This window comes from Chaetodon auriga, chromosome 11, assembly GCF_051107435.1.
Source record: "Chaetodon auriga isolate fChaAug3 chromosome 11, fChaAug3.hap1, whole genome shotgun sequence".
NCBI lineage: Eukaryota > Metazoa > Chordata > Actinopteri > Chaetodontiformes > Chaetodontidae > Chaetodon > Chaetodon auriga.
Window position 1 is genome coordinate 11,477,245 of NC_135084.1, and position 21,881 is coordinate 11,499,125.

The following is a 21,881-nucleotide window of genomic DNA, read 5'->3' on the forward strand; positions in this document are numbered from 1 at the left end:
GTGTGGTGACACATCCTTTCTCTCCGCCCCGAGGTGTTTGTGTAGCCTAAATAACGCGGGAGTGTTTTGTGTGGGACCCGTCCGGCTTGATCACTCACACACTTTATTCATTTATGATTCATCCCGATACTACCTCACTATCAGAAATGGTCAATAAACCTCTTTGAAACTCTCTTTCCCTCCTCTGTGTTACGTTACAAGGTGCTGGCGATAAAAATGAAAGCACATTGCACGATGCAAAATAGAATGGCGTGCGCGCTCGCGGAGCTCCTGCGCTGCGGCAGTTGCCAGGGGAGATAGGAGGGGAGGGGTTTTGATTGGCTGATGTGGGCCTGTTGCCATGACGACGGCGAGGGGTTTGGTAGCGTTGCCGTGCGCTGTGTGATCCGCGCGCTGCGTGTATGGAGGAAGCAGCTGCTGATCTGATCTCTGACATTGTGTGAGACAGACATCTGAATAAGCTGCGTACAGACGTATCTTTAAACATACCTCACCGAGGCACGCCGTGCATGATTGTGAGTATTTGATCGTCTTTTTTGGAAAAAATGCTGTAATTAAACCGTGTACGGCAGGGTACGGTTTATGTTTCGAACAAGCTAAAAGTAAATGTGGTCAAGTGACTTTGCTTAGAGCAGCCAGCATGGCAGATCTCAAGCGACAGCATGTGGCCAGCAAGCTAATGTTAACGTTGTACACTTCTCTCCGTTCTCCGAGCTCGAAGCTTGAAGAGTAGAGAGGGATATGTTCAGCACCAACGAACGGTTATCGTTTGCTTTATGAAACTACAATTACATTGATATTCTAGATAGTTAAAATGTTATGCTAACGCTAGCAGTACATTTACCTTCACTGACCCTTCGAGCAACTGCTAACGCTACTTTGCCTCTCGGTTGTGCAGGGTGAGCTAACGCTGGTAACGTTACAACTTGAGAACTTCCTCTATTTTTTTAAGCTAAACAAAATGTAATGAACTAACCGGTGATAAGTTACTTCGTAACGAGTCCCGTGTGTCGGGAAGTGTTGTGCAATGGTCCACGTCATTGCGTGTAACTTTGTATTACTCATTGTGTTACTGGTTTTGGTCGCTTGTGAGTGTTGTCTCGAGTCCGTGGTCATTAAATGTCTCAGTACATGTAGCATAAGCTACAAAGCGTATTAGTTTTCCTTGGTAGCAGCACTTTCGGTGTGTCTTTTCCACTTGGCTTAGACTCAGCGTTTCATTAAATATCGTTGTTTACCGCGTAGTTTCTCGTGTTGTAACTTAGTGGACAAGGATATTGAATCCATTTTTTTTGTCGGTGTTCATTGAAGTCGCGCGTGTTGCCCTCGTATCTATGAATTGTTGAATATTTCATGGTGTATGTATCGACGGTACCAGAGGTTGGGAGGCTACACTGGCTAGCTAAGCACATGATGTAATGGATTATCACAAGATTGTCCCAGATATAGAGTGCTCTACAAACAATGTCAGAGTGTAGGAAAATAGCTCTGTTTAATCCAGCCGGATATACTTCATATGTTCTTATGGAATAGGTCTTCATGTACTTTGTTATTCCACGTGTCTGCCTTTGTTGTCTCTCTACCTGCTACCTGAACGCGTTGCGTTCACTGGACTGGATAAACCTCATCTAAAATTCATTGTGTGCGCTGAGGTTTATGTGTATATTTGGGAAAAAATGATGGGGCATTTTCTTTGCCTTTGTGAGGTTATGACATTAATGTAGACTGACATTCCTTTCTCCTTGCTTGACAGTTGTTAAAGCCCGAGTGATAAATAGAAGACAAAGGCAACAGGAGCTGAAAGGACAGAAAAAGACAAAAACGAAACAGATGTTGTCAGTCTGCCATTATTTTATTGCCAGAATCTCCACGGTCATGTTGTAGGTCAAACCATCTGTTGTCTTTGCTGTTGTTTGTACTTCTAGCATGTAGCCACTCCTGTGCATGTTTGTATATATGGAAGTCCTCTGAAGGGTAAGTACTTTTGCGTCCCAGAATAGATAAGGGTCTGCTATCTTTACTGACATTCATTACTATAAATAAGACTTGTCATAACCCAGTGATGCAGTTATTGCTGATGTGAAGTGGCTTTAATAACGACAGGGATCTAAAATATTGTCAGTGGACTTGAATTATCTTCAATTGTGGACCATCATAAGGTTATTTGAATTGCTGAAATAGGCCTGTAAAACAGTTTGGTTACCATAGATAGAATTACTCCATGGTTTGAGGTTCCTTTCTACCTCAGTAAGAGGTGAAATACAGGTGAAATTGGAGACATATGGCCTAGTCTTTGTGATTAGTCTTTTCTTATGGGTCTCACAGTGCACACTGTTTGAAAAGTGGCAGACTTGAGTCAGATGCTTTTACCGATGATAACTCAAAACTGAAATTAAAATTGATGTGACAATTAACTCCATGAGTCATGGAATCACATATAACCCTGACGGTAAACCCTGCTGTGTTGGCCTTCCTCTTCTTCTTCATTTACTGAGATGAGATCAAAGGATTCAGTTTTGTGTTATATTTAAAAGCGCTTTTCAATAGAGCAGTGTGTGTTGCCATGTTTTGACTGTACCAATGCAGCAAAGGACTCAGTAGTATCAAATATATCTCAAGCTCGTCTGGAACTCTCAAGAATGCCACGCGACTTTACAACTTGGCAAACACATTGGCGTCACTTTTCTGAGAAGTTGCTCCATACTGTACATATGACAGAACAGCAAGATGGTCCTTAGAGGATGTATGATGACAAAGAAGCATCAGACAAAAGAGACCAGTGCAGCTCTGTTGTCCTGTTCAGTCACGGCAATGCGCCGAATATGATGTATAAAGCATTTTAATAAGGAAATGGCATGTTACTGGCTTGTAGCTGTTACTCCCTATCTAAGCAAGAGTGGCACCGTATCTGCACTTCGAAATGGAGGTATTGCCGTGCAATCAGCCTTATCACAGACTTGTGTACTCTGACCCAGAGTAAATGAAAGGTTGCGTCTTCTAAAATACACCATGTTCTTTGTAGGCATATGAGAGACTGTGCTTGAATTCATTACGAAAGCTGACCCATGTGGCAGAAACTATTGGGATTGCTTAACTCAGTCTAAACCTGGTTTCTCATGGATTGACTAAACAAAGCTCAAAGCTTTATAACTTACTCTTCTCTGAAAACCCCAATTAGCAAGTCATTTGAGACTTTGATTTTAGTGACTGTTTTAAATTGTGGTAGCTATTATTATTGTAATGGCGGAGGTTAAATAATTTGGTGATTGACAGAATAAGGAAGTTGACAGTCTCTGCTGTCTTGAGGTGACCGTATTCCCATAATTATGTTGTGCATATTGCAGTGTTTTTATGTATTCAAGTGGAAAATGATTTAAAATAAGTTAATTTTGTAATAGTTTATAATTAACATCCAAAGAATGTCTTATTGGTTTTTCTAAACAATATATTGATCTCTCCTTCTACCTCCTATTTGGATGGCCTAGGCCATATCTAGCTGAGACCAGTCACTAATCAGTGAGCTCCACCTCTAACTGCTGGCCTTGACATATCTGGCTTGTGTATAGTTGACTGCTTCATGCAGTTTTGTGCTGGTTGGCTTGAATGATTGAAGCTGCACATGTTTCAACACCTGCTCACACCCCCTGTGTGTTTTTTGAAGGAGGGATATCCCCAGGAGAAGGTAGTCCTCTGTTGTCTCAGGCCTGTGACATTCTGCTAATCAAACATAGGTGGTAGCTCTGAATTTGAGATGCAAACGTAAATGCCGGTAGAGGCATGTTTACACCCATGTGCTACCTTCCCTCTGTAGATGGTCAACTTGTTGGTGTTTTTGTGATGTTTCATAACATTTAGCATCTCACGAGAATCAGGGTTCAGCTAAATGACATCTATTTTTATCCTCTAAGCTTTCCGCTTAACAGCTGTCAGTATTTTACAAACTGGGGTCGACCTATTGTAGATAATGTCATGACATCAACAGAAAGACGGAACAAGTTGAGATTTAGTTCTGCAAATCTAAAAATACGTAGTTTGAACGTGAATGTTTTGAGTTTCTACCTCAGTTTTTCCTCCGTGTGCCTGCCTCTGCATGTGTGTATTTACAGAAGTTATAGACAATGTGTGTATTCCTCTTGTGGCGCCCCTTGGTCTACTCCAGTTATTGTTTTACATTTCTAGATTGGTCACAGTGGTAATGCACTGACCCCCCCCCCCCCCTTTCCCTGCCCCTCTCTAACCCCCTAACTGTCCCTATGCCTGTCTCATTCCTGATGGGGTGGATGCAAGACACAGCCCATTAGGACCCGCCTCCCTGAAAGCAACACCAAAGTGACCGTTTCCTTGATTGAGAGAAAGGAAGACGGAAGCACGGCTGTGTCCTGTGTCACAATGGGTCTTTGTGTCATCACCCCTTGATGAATTAACAGCATTTGTTTAATTGGTGCTCGCCTGAGGGATGGAAATATAAACATGAATTGAAGCATCATACACTTGAACAAGAGTTTTATACTGCGCTCTGTAATTGAAACAGCTGAATCCAGGGATAAGTATGAAGCACAGTTTATTAGAGCATGCCTAGAGCTTTGCTATTTTTAAAAGTTTGGCACTGACATCAGATCACCACAGTGATTTGCTGCAAATTTGTGGAAACATTTTAATTAAACCTAATTTAAGCAGAAGATGTAACAAAGAAATTGCAGTTGTGTGCCACCAAAAAATGATAAAAACTCATTTCATGTTGCACCCCATAGTTTCTCTGATTTCCCTAGATTGTCCTGCGCTAACTTCCTCTGACCCCTGGGGAATGATGTGTGGTGAAAGTGAGGACTGGAAACTATCAATAATCAATTTTTGTAGCGGTGCATAAACTTTTCTTGGTACGGGGAGTTTGTACATATACAGGTACCAAAAAGAAGTTAACTTTTTGGTACTGTATTTTACAAGCGCTTACTAAGACAAAATGTAAATGATACAGAGCTTGAATATTTTTTTGTACCTTTTGATCCAAAAAATTGAATATTTGTGGAAGCTGCCGTCAAGACAAATATAAGATGCTGTAATGTAACATGAAGATAGCCTACACTTCAGAGCTGCCAGAAGAAGAGCACTGAGCTCATCTTTATGTTATATTACTGCATGCTCATCTTTTACTGTGTATGCACTTCTGTTGATTTACTCACTTCAGAAGCGTCAGTAAATATTTTCATTCTTTGAAAGCAAGGCACTTCCAGCTGTCTTCACTGTTTTATTTGGCCGCTGTGAGAGCCCTGCGTTCCCACTGCGTTTGACATGGGCGCCTAATGAAGGATCCATCAGAGTTTGCTATGATTCAGGAATGGAGGCTTTTGTCACTGGATTTTCTTGCAGGGCCTTACTGGTAGTTTCTCTGGTTCCTGCACACACAATTTCAATTGCAAAGACTTGTAGTATTTACATGGAAAGTAATCTCATACAGTGCACATTCCTGGAAGGGCTTATGTTGAAACTCCAACCAAATAGTTAAAGGAACACAGTTAACGGATTGTCCCTTCAAATATGTGAGAACTTTATAAAAAAAACCTCCTTACAATTGTTTATTACAAGGATTTGGAGCCCAGCGTGCATGTGCAGTGCAAACGGTGTGGCAATTAGTGGTATTTAGAAGTATATGAGGTTGTTGTGTGTATTGGCAGTGAGTGTTTGTACACTGAACTTAGAGCCACATGACCCAAGAGATAAGGTTTCAGCTGGGGGCTGGCATGTACTTTTACAGGATTCACCTCTGTTGACAGTGCAGGCCTGTGTGTTTGAGTTTGAAATCACTGTGAAGCTGATGTCTCTGATGAACATCAGTCATTAACCATTGTTTTGTTTGCTTGTTTTTCCCCGGACTGTTAAGTGATTGCATCAGTCAGTTCATTTGGTTCGACTCGGGTGTTTGTCAGCAGCCTATAAGCTACATGCTGGTGGAATTCATAAATTGCCAAAGTAAATACTGCTGTTTCAATACACGCTACCTCTTGTCTCGCTGCTCGAGTCCACTGTTTTGGCGTAGAGCGGGCCTAGCTGTCTCTGTGTGAAGTCTGCATTTGTTTTCTGAAAATGAACTTCCTCAACAGGCAGGAGGTGTTTCCTTCCCTCCCGGTCCTCTGTTTGAAACTGTGAGGTGAATACTGAGCACTACTGAAACATGACTAGAGCAAAAACAACTGCTCCTTTGTACGAGCCGAGTGTGGGGCCGATTGTAACGCTTTGTGCAAGCTTTTTCATTGGCTTTCACCTCGGGCACAGAGTAGCTCATTTTAATCCATTGATTAGTTTTACTGGAGAATGTATCATTTAGACGTGCTTTAGCAGTAGCATGATTAGCCTTCACATTAATGGATGCTTTATTTGTTATGACATAATTTGACCCTCCCATAAAATGAAAGACAGCCACTTGGCTACCTCGCTCTGGAACAGCCTCTCTCTCTCTCTCTCTCTCTCTCTCTCTCTCTCTCTCTCTCTCTCTCTCTCTCTCTCTCTCTCTCTCTCTCTCTCTCTCCCAGTCTCTCCCACTCTAACTCAACCCCCCTTTGTCTCATTCACATTTTTAGAGCTCCAGCCAGACTGGGTAGTCACCTAAATATCAGTTAGGGTTTCAAATAACAGCTCTTGCCATGGGGCTTTGCGACACACCTTTGTGTATCTATTACAGAGGTGTAACTGGTTTGTGTCAACTGGTTTAGTTCTCATGAAGAGGGTGTGGCATGAGTGCATCTGTGTGTGAGCTGAAGGTAGTAACATATATAATCTCTAGAGTTTCTGTTCCAAAATCATTTTCTGTTATTTACATAACAATAATGTGTTGAATGTATTTACAAAAATAGCTTTTTGGTGCATGGAGTGTGTGTTATAAAGTGTGCCTTAATGGCACTCAGTCAGTAGTGCCATGACAGCCAGGTTGGCTGTGGCCTTTCCCGCTGCTCTTTGTCAGACAGGTTTGTGGAGAACAGCAGCAGACTGCTGGCCTCAGCATTTTCCGCCTGTATTGATCTCCCCACATTAGCTCTCTCTTCATGCACAGACATGAGCACAATTGCTTCCCTTACAACATTGGCTGCCGTGGCAACTGAGTCCTGATCGTGAGATTCGCTCCCAGAAAACATCTCAAACCAGTGCCTCCTCATTTTGATGCAGCCATCGTCTCCTTTACATTCCCCCGTACATATTTGACACGTCAACGGCTTGATTTGCCACTTAAAGCTATCTCCATATGTCTTTGTGTATTTTTGAATAGGCTAAGTGCTTAACCGGATAAAAGAGCAGTTTGAAAAGGGGGGAAAATGTGCCTTGGCACCTGCTGTTAGTGCCTGCCTGTTTGCACATGAATATGATGAGGCTGGCAGTGCACGGGGCTATTTTAACTTGCAGATGAGCCATCAGGTCAGCACCGTTGCAGCTTTGGTGTATTTTCAAGGATGAGCAGCAGTCAACAGGCCAGTGCGGCTTATTAGCTCCCTCTCCCCTCCACTCTTTACACACTAGTGCCCCATTATTCATTGCATTCCCAGCCGCCTCTCTTTGATGCCTTTTCATAAGAGCAATGATAACTGCGATCATTGCAACAGCAGCGGTAATTGACCAGCTGCAGTCATGGTAAAACACTTCCTGTGTTTGGCTGGATGTCCACCCTGCCTCTGTTGATGTTCAAATGACGGTCTTCAGGAGTAGCCACTCAAAAGAGGATACGCGCCCCCTGGCATCTAAGGGCCCAGCTGAGAGGTCAGGGCTGTGAAGATGGACTGAGGTGAAGCTCTCTTGTGCTTTAAGGTTAATCAGTGGTCTGACACTTCACCCAGACCATGACTTCTTCTCATCTCCCAGCAACAAACTGAATCAAGTTTACAGGCAGTCATTCATGGCCTGTGGAAGAAGAAAGGACAGCCATGTGAAGTGTTTAGTGTTGACCCAGGATTCAGAAACTGCACCTTTCAATAAAAGAAAGACTGAATGCAGTGGAGCCCTTTTGCCACACCTGTGTTGGCTTGTGGTTTACTTGGACCTTGATGTTTGTCATTCGCGTGTATTGGATAACACAGTCATGGATCTAGACCTGTCTTAAAATCACAAAGAACAGCTGAAAGAAGGGCTACACTGAACTGCCTGGGATCCTTGTGAAATGGCATCCTTTCCTTCTCTCTGCCATCAACACAAGTGTATACATGCTTTGCAAAAATCTGCCACTAATTACATCTAAACATCTTCAAAAGCATTTGATATTGGCTTGTGCACATGGTTAGCTTAATTCTGAAGTGATTCTTGGAAGGATAAATAACATTGCCCTCCAATTTTGCCGGCTTGTCTGTCTGCACAGTCCCCGTTCAAGTTGTAAATTCATTCAGAGAAGGAACCTGTCATGTTGAGGGATATCTTTTTGTGTTTTGGTCTCTTGAGCAGAGATTTTTTTTAACACAAATGGGCAGTTCTCTCGCTGCCTGACATATCTGATTGCTCTACTTTGCTGAGAGCTGTGATTCATCCTAGACTGAGGATGTCTTGCATAGCCTACCTCACTACCACTGAGTCTTAGCTGGCTCTCTCCCTGTCTTCCTCTCAGTCTCTTGGTCTCTCTGTCGCTCTTTATGTCTTTCTCTACTTCCATAAAAGGATTTTTCTATTGTTATGTGTCTTCCTATGTTCCCTCTTCCTGCCCCTTCGCCTTTGGCCTGGAATGCTCTTTGACTTACTTTTTTTGTGCATATGATACAAATCGCTATGCAGTACACAAGGAAATGTCAGTTTGGCTGAAAAATGACAAGACATACAATAGAGGACTGACAGACAGAATGCAGGACAACATGCAGCAAACATGTCACCTATGACGTATTATAAAAATACATCATACTTATGCTTTTAGATTTAGAAGTCACTCAAAACCAAAATAGGATCTGTCCCCTACTATATGTTGTCCCCTCATTGAGAGTTGAGTGGTCATTTTGTAAATGCTCTAATGCCTCCTTCTTCCCCTTCCTGTCCTCGCTGACTGCCTTTGACAAACCCGCGTGTGTGCGTCCGTATGTGGGTGTGCGTGTACACTCCCTCTCCCGTCTCAACCACTGTGCAAACACTCTTTGAGTTTGACCCAGTTCCTATCACAGAAATGAAGAGATCCCTACATACCACGCTCTATGCACCTTAACTTCTGCAGCCTTCCAGCCTGAGTCCAGTCTTGGTCCGTGTTCAGAACGTCCCAAAACACCTTGGATCGGGGCACCTGGCATCCATCCACAGGTGCAGCGGGAGCATTTTTGCCACAGGGCGCCTGCTCTGTGTTTGTCTGTGGCAGAGTCCACCAGCATGGGTTACTTATTTTCTTATTGTATCTATATATCTTGTTTGTGGGATTTCTGCTCTTAATTGAAGGGACAGCATGGTTGTCATGGTGACACCCAGGACATAAAGCTTGTTGTGAGCTGAGCCAAAGAGTGATCTCTTTCTGCTCTTGGCCTCACCGACCAGTTTACAAGACCATATCTTATGGTTTTACAGAGATATTCAGGTTTATTGGACAAAATTGATTTCTTATTTACTCATTTTAGTGCACTGAGACATGTCTTTTTCTGTGGCTGTACTCAGTGACCTGAATGCTTCAAAGCGTCTACCCTTCTCATAGTAATCAACGTCCAGATTAGTTTTTGAATGCTGCCTTTCTTTGCTTTTGTTTTGTTTTGAAGAGGAAGGGGACGTTGCATCGGCTGCACCAAGAAAGAGGCAAAACGCTGACAAAGAGCAGGAAATGGAGCTTCTCTATGGCATTTAATCGTCTCGAAAGCCACGCACATTAAAACCAGGCAGTGCACGTGATGCAAGTGAACAAAACAGTATCTGCGAAGGAGCATTTCTGCTCCGCGTACACAAATGTGGTCCTGCAAGCATGGGCTATGACGAGCAGGAGCTCAACCCTACCTATTGGCTCGCAGCTGTTGATTTTTGAGACGTTGGAGGCGGGCATGGACGAGACAGTGGCTTATGTCGCCACACCTGTCTTCTCTCTATTCTTAATCTCTCTATTAGACTCATAATTACGATAATAACGAAGCTTATTAAGTAAATAATGACCACGAGATTGAGGAAAGTATGATGTCTTGTGTTGTCTCGTGGGTAATTCTCAGTGAAGCTTCCAAACCCCCAAACTCATTTTCGGGACAGCCCTGCTCAAAACACTAGATTCAACTCAAAACTGACATGGCAACATGCCACGTAAAAAAAAGTTTAATTGTTTCATTAATTAGGATACTTGGGTGGAATTAGTTAGTGATACAGGGCTCCTGGCAATATTTAATTTCCTAGCACTGTTAAATGACTGACAACTTGCGGGTCTGTAGCCTCTTTACACTGCTTAATCTGGCATGTGACAAATTGAGACTTGATCCTGGCTGAATGTAGATCAGTGTGTAAGAGCCATCCACTCTGTAAGATGGAGGCCTTCCACTCATTCCAGCAGTCGTTGGATGTTCTCATGCTCATTCACACATAACGAGCAGCTGGTTCTTGTCTGAAACGAGGTGGGCGTCGAGGAGTGGAGCCTTAAGTCAGTTCAGTTTCTTGAGAGGACCTCCTTGATGGTCCTCGGCTAGAGTCAAGAGGGAGGGGGCGGGCCTGAGAGCCTCTCAGTCCTTGCCAGGCATGGAGGAGAGGGGCAGTGAGAAGGCCAGGGAGTGCGATAGAGGCAGACAGGCACAGCTACAGGGGGCGTGGCCCCCAGGAAACATTAAGAAAACAAGGTCAATGCTTGGAAGAGCACATCATTCCATTATGTCGCATCCAGTTATTTCATGCTGCCAACTTTCAGCTCACTGTCAAAAACTGTGATTTTTGTCTGTTCGTAAGCTGATTAACGTTAACAACCTCTTCTCTCGTCTCCCTCCAGACCTCTTTGATTTAATGGGTCCAATCATTGGGATGTCACCAGATAAGAAAACGGAAATTCCGGGTATGCAAGAGGAGCGGACGGGGCTCAGAGGTGTTTGTGGTGTGGGAACACTGCCTGAGGCGGAGTGTGCGTCGAGTCCGCTGGCGACCAGCGTGGATCGTACTGGAGGCACCGAGGATGAGGAGCTCACCAACCTCAACTGGCTGCACGAGAACCTGCTTCAGAACTTCACTCTGGGAGGTCCGGAGGCTCAGCCCAGTGGCAGTCCCCTCTTTGACATAGAGGGAGACTACGGGTCTAACCAGGGCCCGTCGTCATCATCCTCATCATCATCACACAGCAGAGGCAGGGAGCGGGACTCGTTGAAGTCTAAGCCCCCTTTCTCGTTTTCTCTCCTCATCTACATGGCCATTGAGCAGTCTCCCAGCAAATCTTTGCCTGTTAAAGAAATCTACGGCTGGATTCTCGAGCACTTCCCTTATTTCTCCAACGCTCCCACTGGCTGGAAGAACTCAGTTCGTCACAACTTGTCCCTGAACAAATGCTTCCGCAAGGTTGAAAGGAGTTTGGGAAAGGTAGGTCAGCACACTGTCTCCTAACTTTGACACACAGACTTAAACTTAATGGTACACTGTTTAAATTATGCTTCTCCAAACTGTTGTTATCACATTGTTGTTCGATGATGCGATAGTGAAATATCCTTTGGCCAAAATTTATGTCCTTTGTTTTGCACAGTCGGTTAACAGCGTGTTGCAGTGTGAAGCTGCAGTGTGGCTCATGTGACAGAGTGTCTGGGGCTGTAATACAGCCGCAGGGACCTCTGACTCTGCTGCGATAATGGTGGAATCCAGTCAAGGTCACAGATACTCATTCAGAGTAAATGCAAACACAGCACACTAAGATAGGACTTTATCTCCCGGAGCACTACAAGGTAGTACAACTGTTTTAACTAAGGAAAGAAACATCCTGCAGTTAGAAACCTCAACCTCACACTGCGATAATAAAGCGAACAAGACCTAAAGTGGAGAGATGAGTTTATAGGAAGGATCCTGGCAGAGTTGTGTGTCGTTTGTGCTCATCTGGGCTCGTGTTCCCGTATACAAAGAAAAACAGAAAAAGAGAAGTTGACTTTTTGATTGTGACAAAAGGATAAATGCACCCCTGCATATCCTACACACATTTTTGTGAACTGAACAGGAAATGAGTGAAACATTGTGAAATTGTGAATTCGCTTCCTAATAGTTGTGATTTTCATTTAGTTTTCCATCCTTTGTGTTGAGAAATGCAGCGAGGAACAGAAAAGGTACAGAGACGAGCTGGAGAGGATAGCTGTGGTTTGAAAACATCCCTGACATTAAAGCCCCTCAAAACATGGTTTCAAAACCCATGTATTTCTGTATAACATTAAATATTGATGAGTAAATAAGCACTCAAAATTTAAGCTCATAAAATTGTCTGTGGTGTTTGTTATTAGGAGTCTAATACTCATAAAGTCAGCTTATCTGCTTCATAAGACAGTGAGGGTGTGGTTTGTTCAGATTTGATTGACAGTGGCTTGGTAACATAAGCAAACAACCACAAAGCTGTCAACAGGAAAGAAAATCCACAAATCTCCCATGTGAAATGACCAAAACTGCTCTAATTTTGACAGAAAATGCTCACGTAGGACCCCAATGCTCGTAGTAAGAAGACGATTAAGAAGAGGACAGTGTCAGTGCTGAACATGTCCGCAGGGATACTTTATAAGCTTTTTTGTTTTCCGTCAGTGTCAGGCAGGGAGGTTTGTATGTTGCTGTACTGAACGAGGGAGTGACACGATGGTAGCCATATTGAGCTGCCGTATGAGTTCAGACTTGTGACCGGTAGAGCCCGTGGTGCCAAGGCTGTGCCTGGCTAAGACCTCGAATTTTCCCACCATGGGGAGGGGATGGCGGTTAGCACTCAGTGAGTAGCAACATGGTGAGGCGCAGGCCGCTCGGCATGCAGGTGCACAGCGTGAGCCCTTCGTCTGCTGAGAGACCAGCACCAGTTTCACATGACACTGGCTGGTGGTTTCCGTTGCCATGGAGACATTTCCTTCTTCCTGCATCAGGGCTGGTTGGTAATCTGAGTCAAGGTTATTCTCCTCCCTCCCTCACTCACTCCCTCCCTCCCTCCCTCACTCACTCTGTTCTCCTCCCAGACTGGGCAATACGCCGCCATCAGATAAAGTGACAGTTAACACACTCCCGCACACATCACCAACAGACAAATTCACTCCTCACACAGTGCTGTGGAGCAGTTATTTCCTCCTTTTGTTCACACTGTTAAGGAATTCTGAGCTGTGCGTTTGCTATTTTCCACCGCTTTGTTTATGATGAAGTGCTCCTCTAAGAACTATTGCTTTAAAGTTTTTGCCATTCGTGCAAAACAAGACTTGCTGTGATGACATCTGACACATCTCTGTGCTGCTTTCAGTGCAGTCTGCTGTATGTAATGCTCACAGATTTTGACAGCAAAGAATTTTTCATTTTCTGAATGTAAATCTTATGACAAGGAAGTCATCATGTTGATGCATTAAGTAGGATATTGCCACAAATACTTTAGATTTGTCAATACTGCTTTTTGAAGCAATTTGTGTTGTATAAAAGGTGCTTGTTGTCGAAACAGTGATTGCTGTGCCACAGTGACTAATCTCTTAAAGGCTGGGGTTACACTTTACCTTTTTCCTCATAAATAACAATCATTTGCAGCGCTCTGCTATTACCCAGATCACCAAAATTGATTGTCAGCCGTCTCTGAGAATATTTAAAGATACCATGTTGAATTTTTGACCATCGGTAGATCAGTAAAGAAGCATTTTTCTGAGTGGGCCTTCTTTTTGTTTGCATTGTGCACGTGCACAGGCAGGCACATGCCAAGCTCGTGTACACATCAACAATGTGATACATAGTCCTGCTGCTGGTTTTGCAATGTACGGCTGACCGACAGTTGGTAGCAGTAACACCCAAAGAAGCATTTCAATGCACTCCGAATGGCAGTGAAAAAGATTGCAAGCCAGCAATTGTGAACATCAACAATGCATGATTTAAGATTCTAAAAAAATTCTGCTTTGTAAATGTAGGAAGGAAATGCATTCAGCATGTTTGTTGGGCTTCAAGGATGCACACAGTGCGTTATTAATTTGTATTTGTTTACAAGAAAACTCCACAGGGAACCCTTTAAGTCTGTTTGAATGGACCAATCACAGTTCAGTCAAGACAAACCTATGGCAGCTGTGTAACACTTTTGTGTAATGGTCAGGAAATATCCTAAATGAGAACATCTTGATTTACTGTACATCAAAGTTTCTGGCATTTTTCTGAATTTGTGACCTCGGCGTAGATGCTTGACTGTCCGTGCTCTTTCCTACAGGCCAATGGAAAAGGTTCTCTCTGGTGCGTTGACCCTGAGTACCGCCCCAACCTGATCCAAGCCCTTAAGAAGCAGCACTTCCCTGCCGCACATGCCTTCTGCACACCACCCGCCTCCCCACCCAGGTAAACTTTCATCAGCCACTGTCTGGATGTTGTGAATCATGAGTTTCTGTTGGCTTTGATGTTGCAGAAAACTGCTTTTGAAAACCAGAATGGCCACAGCGGTATTACCATAATCCATTTATTCACTGGAAGTTTTGAAAGGTCTCATTTAACTTCTCTTAACATCTCCTTTGCAATACCTCAACCTAGTTTTTTGTTTACCTCCTGCAGTGCCTCCTCACCCCCTCGTCATCTCTTTCTACAAGGCTGCTCATTCAAAGGTGAGACCGAGGCAAACTCGCCTCACTGTTTAGGTGTGGATATGTACAATGCAGCTGCCTGCCCAGCAAGAATCTGCAGATGTATACAAATTCCAATCTGTGCAGTTTTTTTAGTGTGTGTTTGTTCAGTATTTTGATTGTGTTGCCTTTGCACATTTCAGCCCCAGAACATTCAGCATCACTGTGCTTTTATCCTCAACTCTTGGTTTGATTTGTTGCTTTCAAGTCATTGATGCCTCATGTAGACCATAATGTTGAGAGCCCCCAGACTCAGCCACCCCCCCCCCCCCCCCCCCGCCTCTTGGATTTGTAACCTTGACGACAGGCAGAGGTTCTGCTGGTGCAGTGTCGAGCACTCAGTCTCACTGTAATCATTAATAATTTAGAGCCCCAGAAGTGAGCTATGAGGCTTTTAGACACTTTGTCAGGTCTGAAAAGATCGGATGCACTCTCAATAGCAGTGGCTGGAATTTATCCTCTGCTTTGTTTCGGTGAACCCTCCGCTTATTCGATCCATTCACTAAGCATTGATTGGATCACTGTGTTTCTTGTTTAAGATTACTGAAAGGGTCCCGTCTTCCCAGTCCTAGTAGAGATGCCCTGCTACCATGCTTTCACGCCTTAGGACTGACCATCATGCATGTTCTCTCCTCTTCCAGAGTCTGACATTGATGCTGCCACTGCCATGATGCTCTTAAACTCTGCCCCCGGGCACCACGTTGACCCATGTAAGAGAATCCACAACCAGCCATACTTTCACCTGTGCTTCCAACTCTTTGTCTCCGACCCCTGACATACCACCCTGCCATTGCTTAAATCTTCTTTTATTTCGTGTGCTTTAATTTGTGATGTGTGCGTCACCTGTTCGAAATGTTGGCTCTTGCACGGGAAAGGTCTCAAGGACATTGCTTGAACCTGATTGCATGCCATGTTTCCTGCAAACGTTCTTTAAAAGACATGTGAAATGAGCAGTTCAACATTCGGGAAATACTCGAGGCATTAGCTGTTCAGCCTAGCTTAGCACAAAGCCTGGAAATAAGGCCAAAAAGGGCTTCCTACATACCTCCAACTGTATTGCTCACTAATTAACACGTCGTTTGTTTAATCCACACAAAACCTAAAGTGTAACAATGACAATTATGTGCTGGACAGTTTTTTTTTTTTTTAGCTGGGAGCAGTTGCCAGGCAACCATCGGTGACTCCACAAAGTTACTGGTCCGTCTCATCTGACTCTGCCAGAAAGGGAATAAGCGTATTTCCCAAAATGTTGAATTATACCTTTAACACATGAGCGATTCTGAAATGTTTCTTTTTTTGAGAGTGTTTCCAGCTGAAGTCGGTGTTCTGTGTGCAGGAGGGTAAATCATGAATTTCACGTGTTTTTAAATGTGTTAAGTTGTTCTGATTTTGAAAAAAATCAAACTTACTGGCTGTTATTGCTGATATTGTATATGAGATCATAATTTACTTAACCTGCACTTGACTGCAGCAGCCCTTTACAGGTCATTGTAGTGTGACTGGGTTTTGCTATTATTTGTACTTTCCCCATTGGTGGTAATTCTACATAGCACAAGATATTTTTAAGTCAGGTTTTCCCTCTTTGGCCCAGACGCCTCTTACTTCTGCTTTATACTTGTAAACAAAGCGAGCTAAAGCTACAGTGTGCGGTTTACTGTGTCTGATTTCTGTTATATCTTCTTTGGCAAAACATCTTTAAAACCCCCCAAAACGATCGGCAGTTAACGTTCCAACAAAATGAAATGTACTTAGTATCGGTCACAACCTCTTTTAAATCTGTTTATTTATTGTGGCGTAACAGCCAGTTAAGTGTCCTCTTGCATTTGAGTGTATTCTTATCACTCTTTCCATCTTCTGCACTCTTTAGGCAATTCTGACGGCCCACTAGACCTCTCCCGACCCGACTCTGTCCTGGTGAGCAGCGATCCCAAGCAGGACCACAACTACAGCAGCGTAGCCCTGCAGCGCTGCTCTTCCCGTTCCTCCTCCTCGTCTCTTTCCTCTCTGGATGAAGGAGGTTGCGACGGCAGGCAGTCCCACCGCGCCGGCAGCGAGGGCTTCCACAGCGACGAGGACTCCGACCTCTGGGACGAGAGGGGCGTCCACCAGACGTCTCGACGTCCGCCTGCCATCAAGTGGCCCGTCGGTAAGAGGCCACGACGCGAGGTCAAGCCGGAGCTGGATGAGGAGCTGAAGGAAGCAGCCGGCTCCTTGCTGCACCTCGCCGGTATACGCAGCTGCATGGAGGGCTCCAAACGCACTGTCAAGAGCACAAAACTTAACAGGAAATGAAGATTTCTTTTCTGCTCCCATCAGACTCCGGACCCTGTGAACCCCTAACTCCTGACCCCTTATCGTGTGTCCCAGTGTGCCTCCTTCTCCTTATCTGATCGTTCATTGGCCATTTCAAGCCTTTTTCTTTCCTGTTTTTTTTGGGGGGAATATCCCTGTTCAACAAAACAAATGGCAATAGTATCGTTCACACAGGAGAACAAAGCCATATAGAGACTTTTGTAACTTCGGGGGTACCTGCTGGGGGTGGGTGTTCGGGCTACGGAGAACCATCAAGAAACCTATCTATCCAAAATGACCTGCCTGCTTCTGTTGGATTAGAAGATTGTGATTCAAGAATTTTCCTCTGAGAGACAAAATGGGAAAAGCTGAAGGTTTTATAACTCAAAGCGTTGCATGCTTCCTCCTCAAACCTGTATCCTCTTCCAAGTGAATCTATTTATGAAGCGAATGAGTGCATGTTTGTAACAGACAAAATCTAACCTCCTGGTGTTATCAGTTTCTCCTTTTTGTGCTAAAGAAAAAAAAAGATGCCATTGTTTTGAAAGGAATTCTTGCTCTACGAGTCCTCTTGTAAGAGAGATGCAATAATTAATCCACAACCTTAACTTTTTGACATTATTTCGTGGTGGCATTTTTCAGAGTCGAGTGTGCTAGTTAAACTTTACAATTAAGAGAATGAATGGAGTCATACTATGATCTTGTTATGCGATAAACTTTATTACACACGAGCTCTGGCTCTGTTTCAGGATTAGCAAGATGTGGAAATAGTATTACTCTGCCACTGCCAAATTTAGTTGCAAAGTTAGCTACACTACTTCGCTCAGTTTTGTACGGCCATTACCATGCTATACGAGTTAAGGCTGTTTTCTGTTTTGTTTTGTTTTTTTTTTTTTGCAAATCCACAGCTCATCCTGTCCTGTTGACCCCTTCCATTCATCAGTGTGTTTCTGACATTTACTGTGCAGACAGAGCATATATTCACGTTTGGTGACAGCCTATGCAAAGTGAACATCTGGCAATACGTGGCAGATGTTCACTGTGAGCTCATAGGTTATCCTCCATAGATTTTATTTGTATTTTGTGTGTGTGCGTGCGTGTGTGTATCACAGTGCATGTCGACTTCAGCCTAAACGCGAGATGGCCGTCTTGACAGAAAAGAGTTTGAAACGGTCGGACACTTTTTTCTCCTGACAAAGTAGTCGCACTGCTCCAATGAATGTGATTGGTGTAATGACACATCTCCGTGCTGCAACTGTATTGTAGGGCTGCTTGGTACTCGGCTTGCTTCGACTCCCTTTTGAAAGCAGAGCTGGTTATAGTCAGAAACAGGAGCGGGCAGTAAATTACCACAGCTTCTCGCTCCATTATTTGAGTTTGCAGTTTGCTTATACCTCCATGTGTTCTCCTCGTGTTTTGAACCATGTACTTTAGAAAATGATGAAAAGTATACAGTCAGTGCTCTGGTGGCAAAGGTAATTCACAACTTGAGGGAAAGCGTGTCTGTTTCAGTTCAAATAAATGAAAGGTGAAAGTGTACTCAAGTGTAAACACCAACAAGGGGACAATGCAGTCAAGGTCAGACAGAACTGGACTCTGGACGACTGTGTGTGCAGTCGCTCGCAGGCAAGATGTTGAAGACCTGAGCTGCTCTCGTGTTGTGCCCTCGGTTCTGGCTGGCCACCGGTGTCACGTCCTTGCTCTTCCTCCTAGAACAAAATAAGGAAGTGCTCACTCTCTTCTCACGCCGTGAAATGGAGCGTTTATTGTCAGTTGATTGCATGCAGTTCACTGGGGGGGAAGTTGCGAGCCACTTGTGTAAAAGGCCACAATTCTCGTTAGTGTTTAAAAAGGCTGCATCCTCGCAGCGTTCAGTACAAAGTAGCATGGAAGCGCACAAGAGTAACAAGCTGAAAATCCTACAGTTTTTTTTATCCCAAAAACTGGATCACATTGTGTCACAGTGACTGTTAGTATAGCATGCATGGTCAGTGCCAAACATGTTCTTGTGCCACTGATGTAAAACTGCAAAGGGCCATGGTCATTATATTCCCCTGTTGCCACAGTGTAGTTGAGATTTAGAGCAACAATGCCCTACTTTTCTGAATCATCCGAACAGGAAATGGGAGAGGACTCTAGTCAGTGCAGTGACTTAACCAATCTTTTGGTTTATTTTTGTCGCTTTAGAGTGGGAACTGTTCTTAGCAGAGTAAGCTGCAGTTCTCAGAAGTAATACTTGCATACACTGGTCTTGTTTAGCTGTGAAAAAAAAGAACAAATTGTTGTTCATTAATCATCACCTTTATTTATGATATTAATTTATGGGATTATTGAATGCTATCAGACGCTGGTCATTTGAAAGAAATGGCTAGGCACGTTTATTTTTCTCCCTCTGTGAACTTCTCTTTATAAGTATTTTGTTTTTCCTCCTCATTTTATTTTACAGCAATACACCTTTCTTCTTTCACTATGTTATAGTGATTAAGTATTTTGCCAATGTCTGTTGTCTTTAGAGCGGGTGTTTTTTGTTTTTTTTGTTTTTTTTTCGATTTAACCACGACTGCCAGGTTTTCTTCATGTTTTGTTTTGCTTTGTGTTAGACTGGATAGAAGACAGTTAATTAACATTGATCCTGAAACCTTTTTGTTGCCAAAATTGATGTACAGCTGGGGTGTCAAATGTGAGATGGACACATTCCCCATGAAGATGATTGAATCATTTTTACATTTGTCTCATGTTTATGTCTAGATATTATGACTAAGTAGTCACAAATTGAAGATTAGCTCTGATCTCAGCACAGATTAGAATCTTTTTAAAAAAAAAAAAAATACTGCCACTCATAACTCATGCTTCCAGGTATTGTTATGGGGTGTTGAAAATGTTTTGAATATCTCTGAAAACTGGATCAGACTAACTCAGTCCCCCCCCCGGCTGCTGCTGTGCTGCATTGAAGTATATGGAAAAATGCATACAAATAATGGAGAGACGTGTAGAGGAGAATCTCACTCATTCTTTCTGTAGCACTTGCAAAAGAAACGTTTGTTGGTCTCAAAGTGAGACTGAGTCAGTGAGTTGATCTGCAGATGAGCTACCTAAACGTTTCGGGGTCCGTCTTACCAAACTCAAAACCTAGTTGCATCATTGCATAACATCATTGAAAAATTGATCATGTGATTCTCGAAATTCTGTTGCAGTTCCTATGGGTATGATGAACATTTTGTTGCATTTGACAAAGCTGCCAACCCAGTATGAGTTTGTGTCAGTTGTCTGCCATATCTATTGGACCGACACACCTTTTTGGTTTTTGTATGCTAACCTCTGTTGATAAAATGTTTATAAGATTTATTTTCGCCAAAGATATGCAATTGCATTATATATGGTATTACAAAATATTAATAAAAACCTGTTCTTGTTAACCCCGTGAGGATCTTTTTATTCCAGTCTGGGCTGCAGCCCGGATTCAGCGTTTTCTCACTGCAAATAACACTTAACACGTTTCTTGCCCTCCAAACTCTCCTCCACAGCACAAGACTGCCGTCACTTTACATTAGTAGCCTACACTGGCTAGATATTTGATCAACATTGCCACCTGCTGTGAAGGCCACATGATCAAAATCCTAGCTAATAATACTCCATTCTTAAGAATAGCTTCCTCTCCATGTGGCTGCTTTCTCAGTTTTCACATAACCACGTTGCAGCTGGAAAATATTTCCCACCAAGTCCAGCCGTTCAGAGCTGTTTTGACTGCGCAAGCTGTGCTCAGCACTACGTGTGGCGGCTCCACCACGCTTTGCCTTTTTCTTCTGTGCGTCTTCTGAATGCACCAACATGGCAGGCTGCCAGAAATGCACCTCACATTAATGTAAATTCCAGGGCTATGCCAGTGATGGATGCATCATCAGATGTCCTAACGACACTCTTCGCTGTAAGTTAATTAGTCATGGAGGACTGTGGGATGAACACAGTGTGACCCTGAACAAGGGCTTGTCTGACTAGCCTCAGGCCCATTGGCACAGCTCTATTGTTCAATAGAGTCCTGTGTGTCGGCTGGAGGGGGGGGGCTTCTCCCTACTGACTGCCTCAATTCAGCTGGAAATCAGAGCAGCATCACCTCCCCCCCTCCCACACGGCCCTAGCAACCACGCCACGCCGACAGTTGCCAGGCAACCAGACAATGCTGGAGCCACTGGCTGTGGCGTGCATGTTGGAGAGTTTGTGTTTTGCCTGTATGCATTTAAGATCAGGAGTAGTGAAACAGCAGCAGAGGAAATGCCTTTCTTTGCTACAAAGCATCCAAGCAAACCCCTTTTGGTGATTATTTTGCGGGTTACAGCATCGAACAGCTGATGGAATAAGAAGCCCACAGTTATGTTTCTTTAAAGAAATGGTAATGCTATGAAAATATGAGGAGATTATGATGGATTAGCTGAAATTAATCGTGTAGGATTTGAGCAGTGATGGCTGCATTAACGACATGCCGTTTCACTTCTTGTCTAAACGAGGTCATGCACGTTTTAAAGGGAAATCACAGAGGCGATCCTTCACAGCGCAGCAGCCCGTTTGTGATTTCTGACCTTGTTTTTGTTAATGCGGCCCATGCCACACTCAAACAGTAAGTCATTTATCAGTGACACACAGCACTTAATTGTAAATGGCATTTGGCTGAGCAAAAAGAAGAGGAAAAGATATTATGATCATAGCATCTCTGTTTCCTGTGACACTAATCACATTCAGACCTTCCTACAATCACTCGAACAAACAAATGTAAAAAATTTGTTCAATATTGCACAGTATATATTAGGGGATAGCATATTATCAGCTTAACATCACAAAGTGAACAGTGTGATTGTGTTTTGCTCCTCACATCTATCTATCTATCTATCTATCTATCTATCTATC

The 21,881-nt window shown here is 43.5% G+C and overlaps 1 protein-coding gene across 4 annotated transcripts; it reads left to right on the forward strand.

Moving 5' to 3' along the window:
• The first annotated feature begins 348 nt into the window (after nucleotides 1-348).
• On the forward strand, nucleotides 349-20,398 carry foxn2a (forkhead box N2a). 4 transcript variants are annotated; one of them, XM_076742771.1, is made up of 6 exons: nucleotides 375-515; nucleotides 10,892-11,469; nucleotides 14,288-14,412; nucleotides 14,623-14,672; nucleotides 15,332-15,400; nucleotides 16,558-20,398. In XM_076742771.1, exons 2-6 carry the CDS (start codon nucleotides 10,906-10,908, stop codon nucleotides 16,980-16,982), a joined length of 1,233 nt encoding a protein of 410 aa, XP_076598886.1. In that variant the 5' UTR covers nucleotides 375-515; nucleotides 10,892-10,905; the 3' UTR covers nucleotides 16,983-20,398. The 4 variants fall into 4 exon arrangements, with proteins under 4 accessions (XP_076598890.1, XP_076598886.1, XP_076598888.1 ...); XM_076742773.1 differs by lacking the exon at nucleotides 375-515 and adding an exon at nucleotides 784-899; XM_076742772.1 differs by lacking the exon at nucleotides 375-515 and adding an exon at nucleotides 5,766-10,745.
• The last annotated feature ends 1,483 nt before the right edge of the window (nucleotides 20,399-21,881 follow it).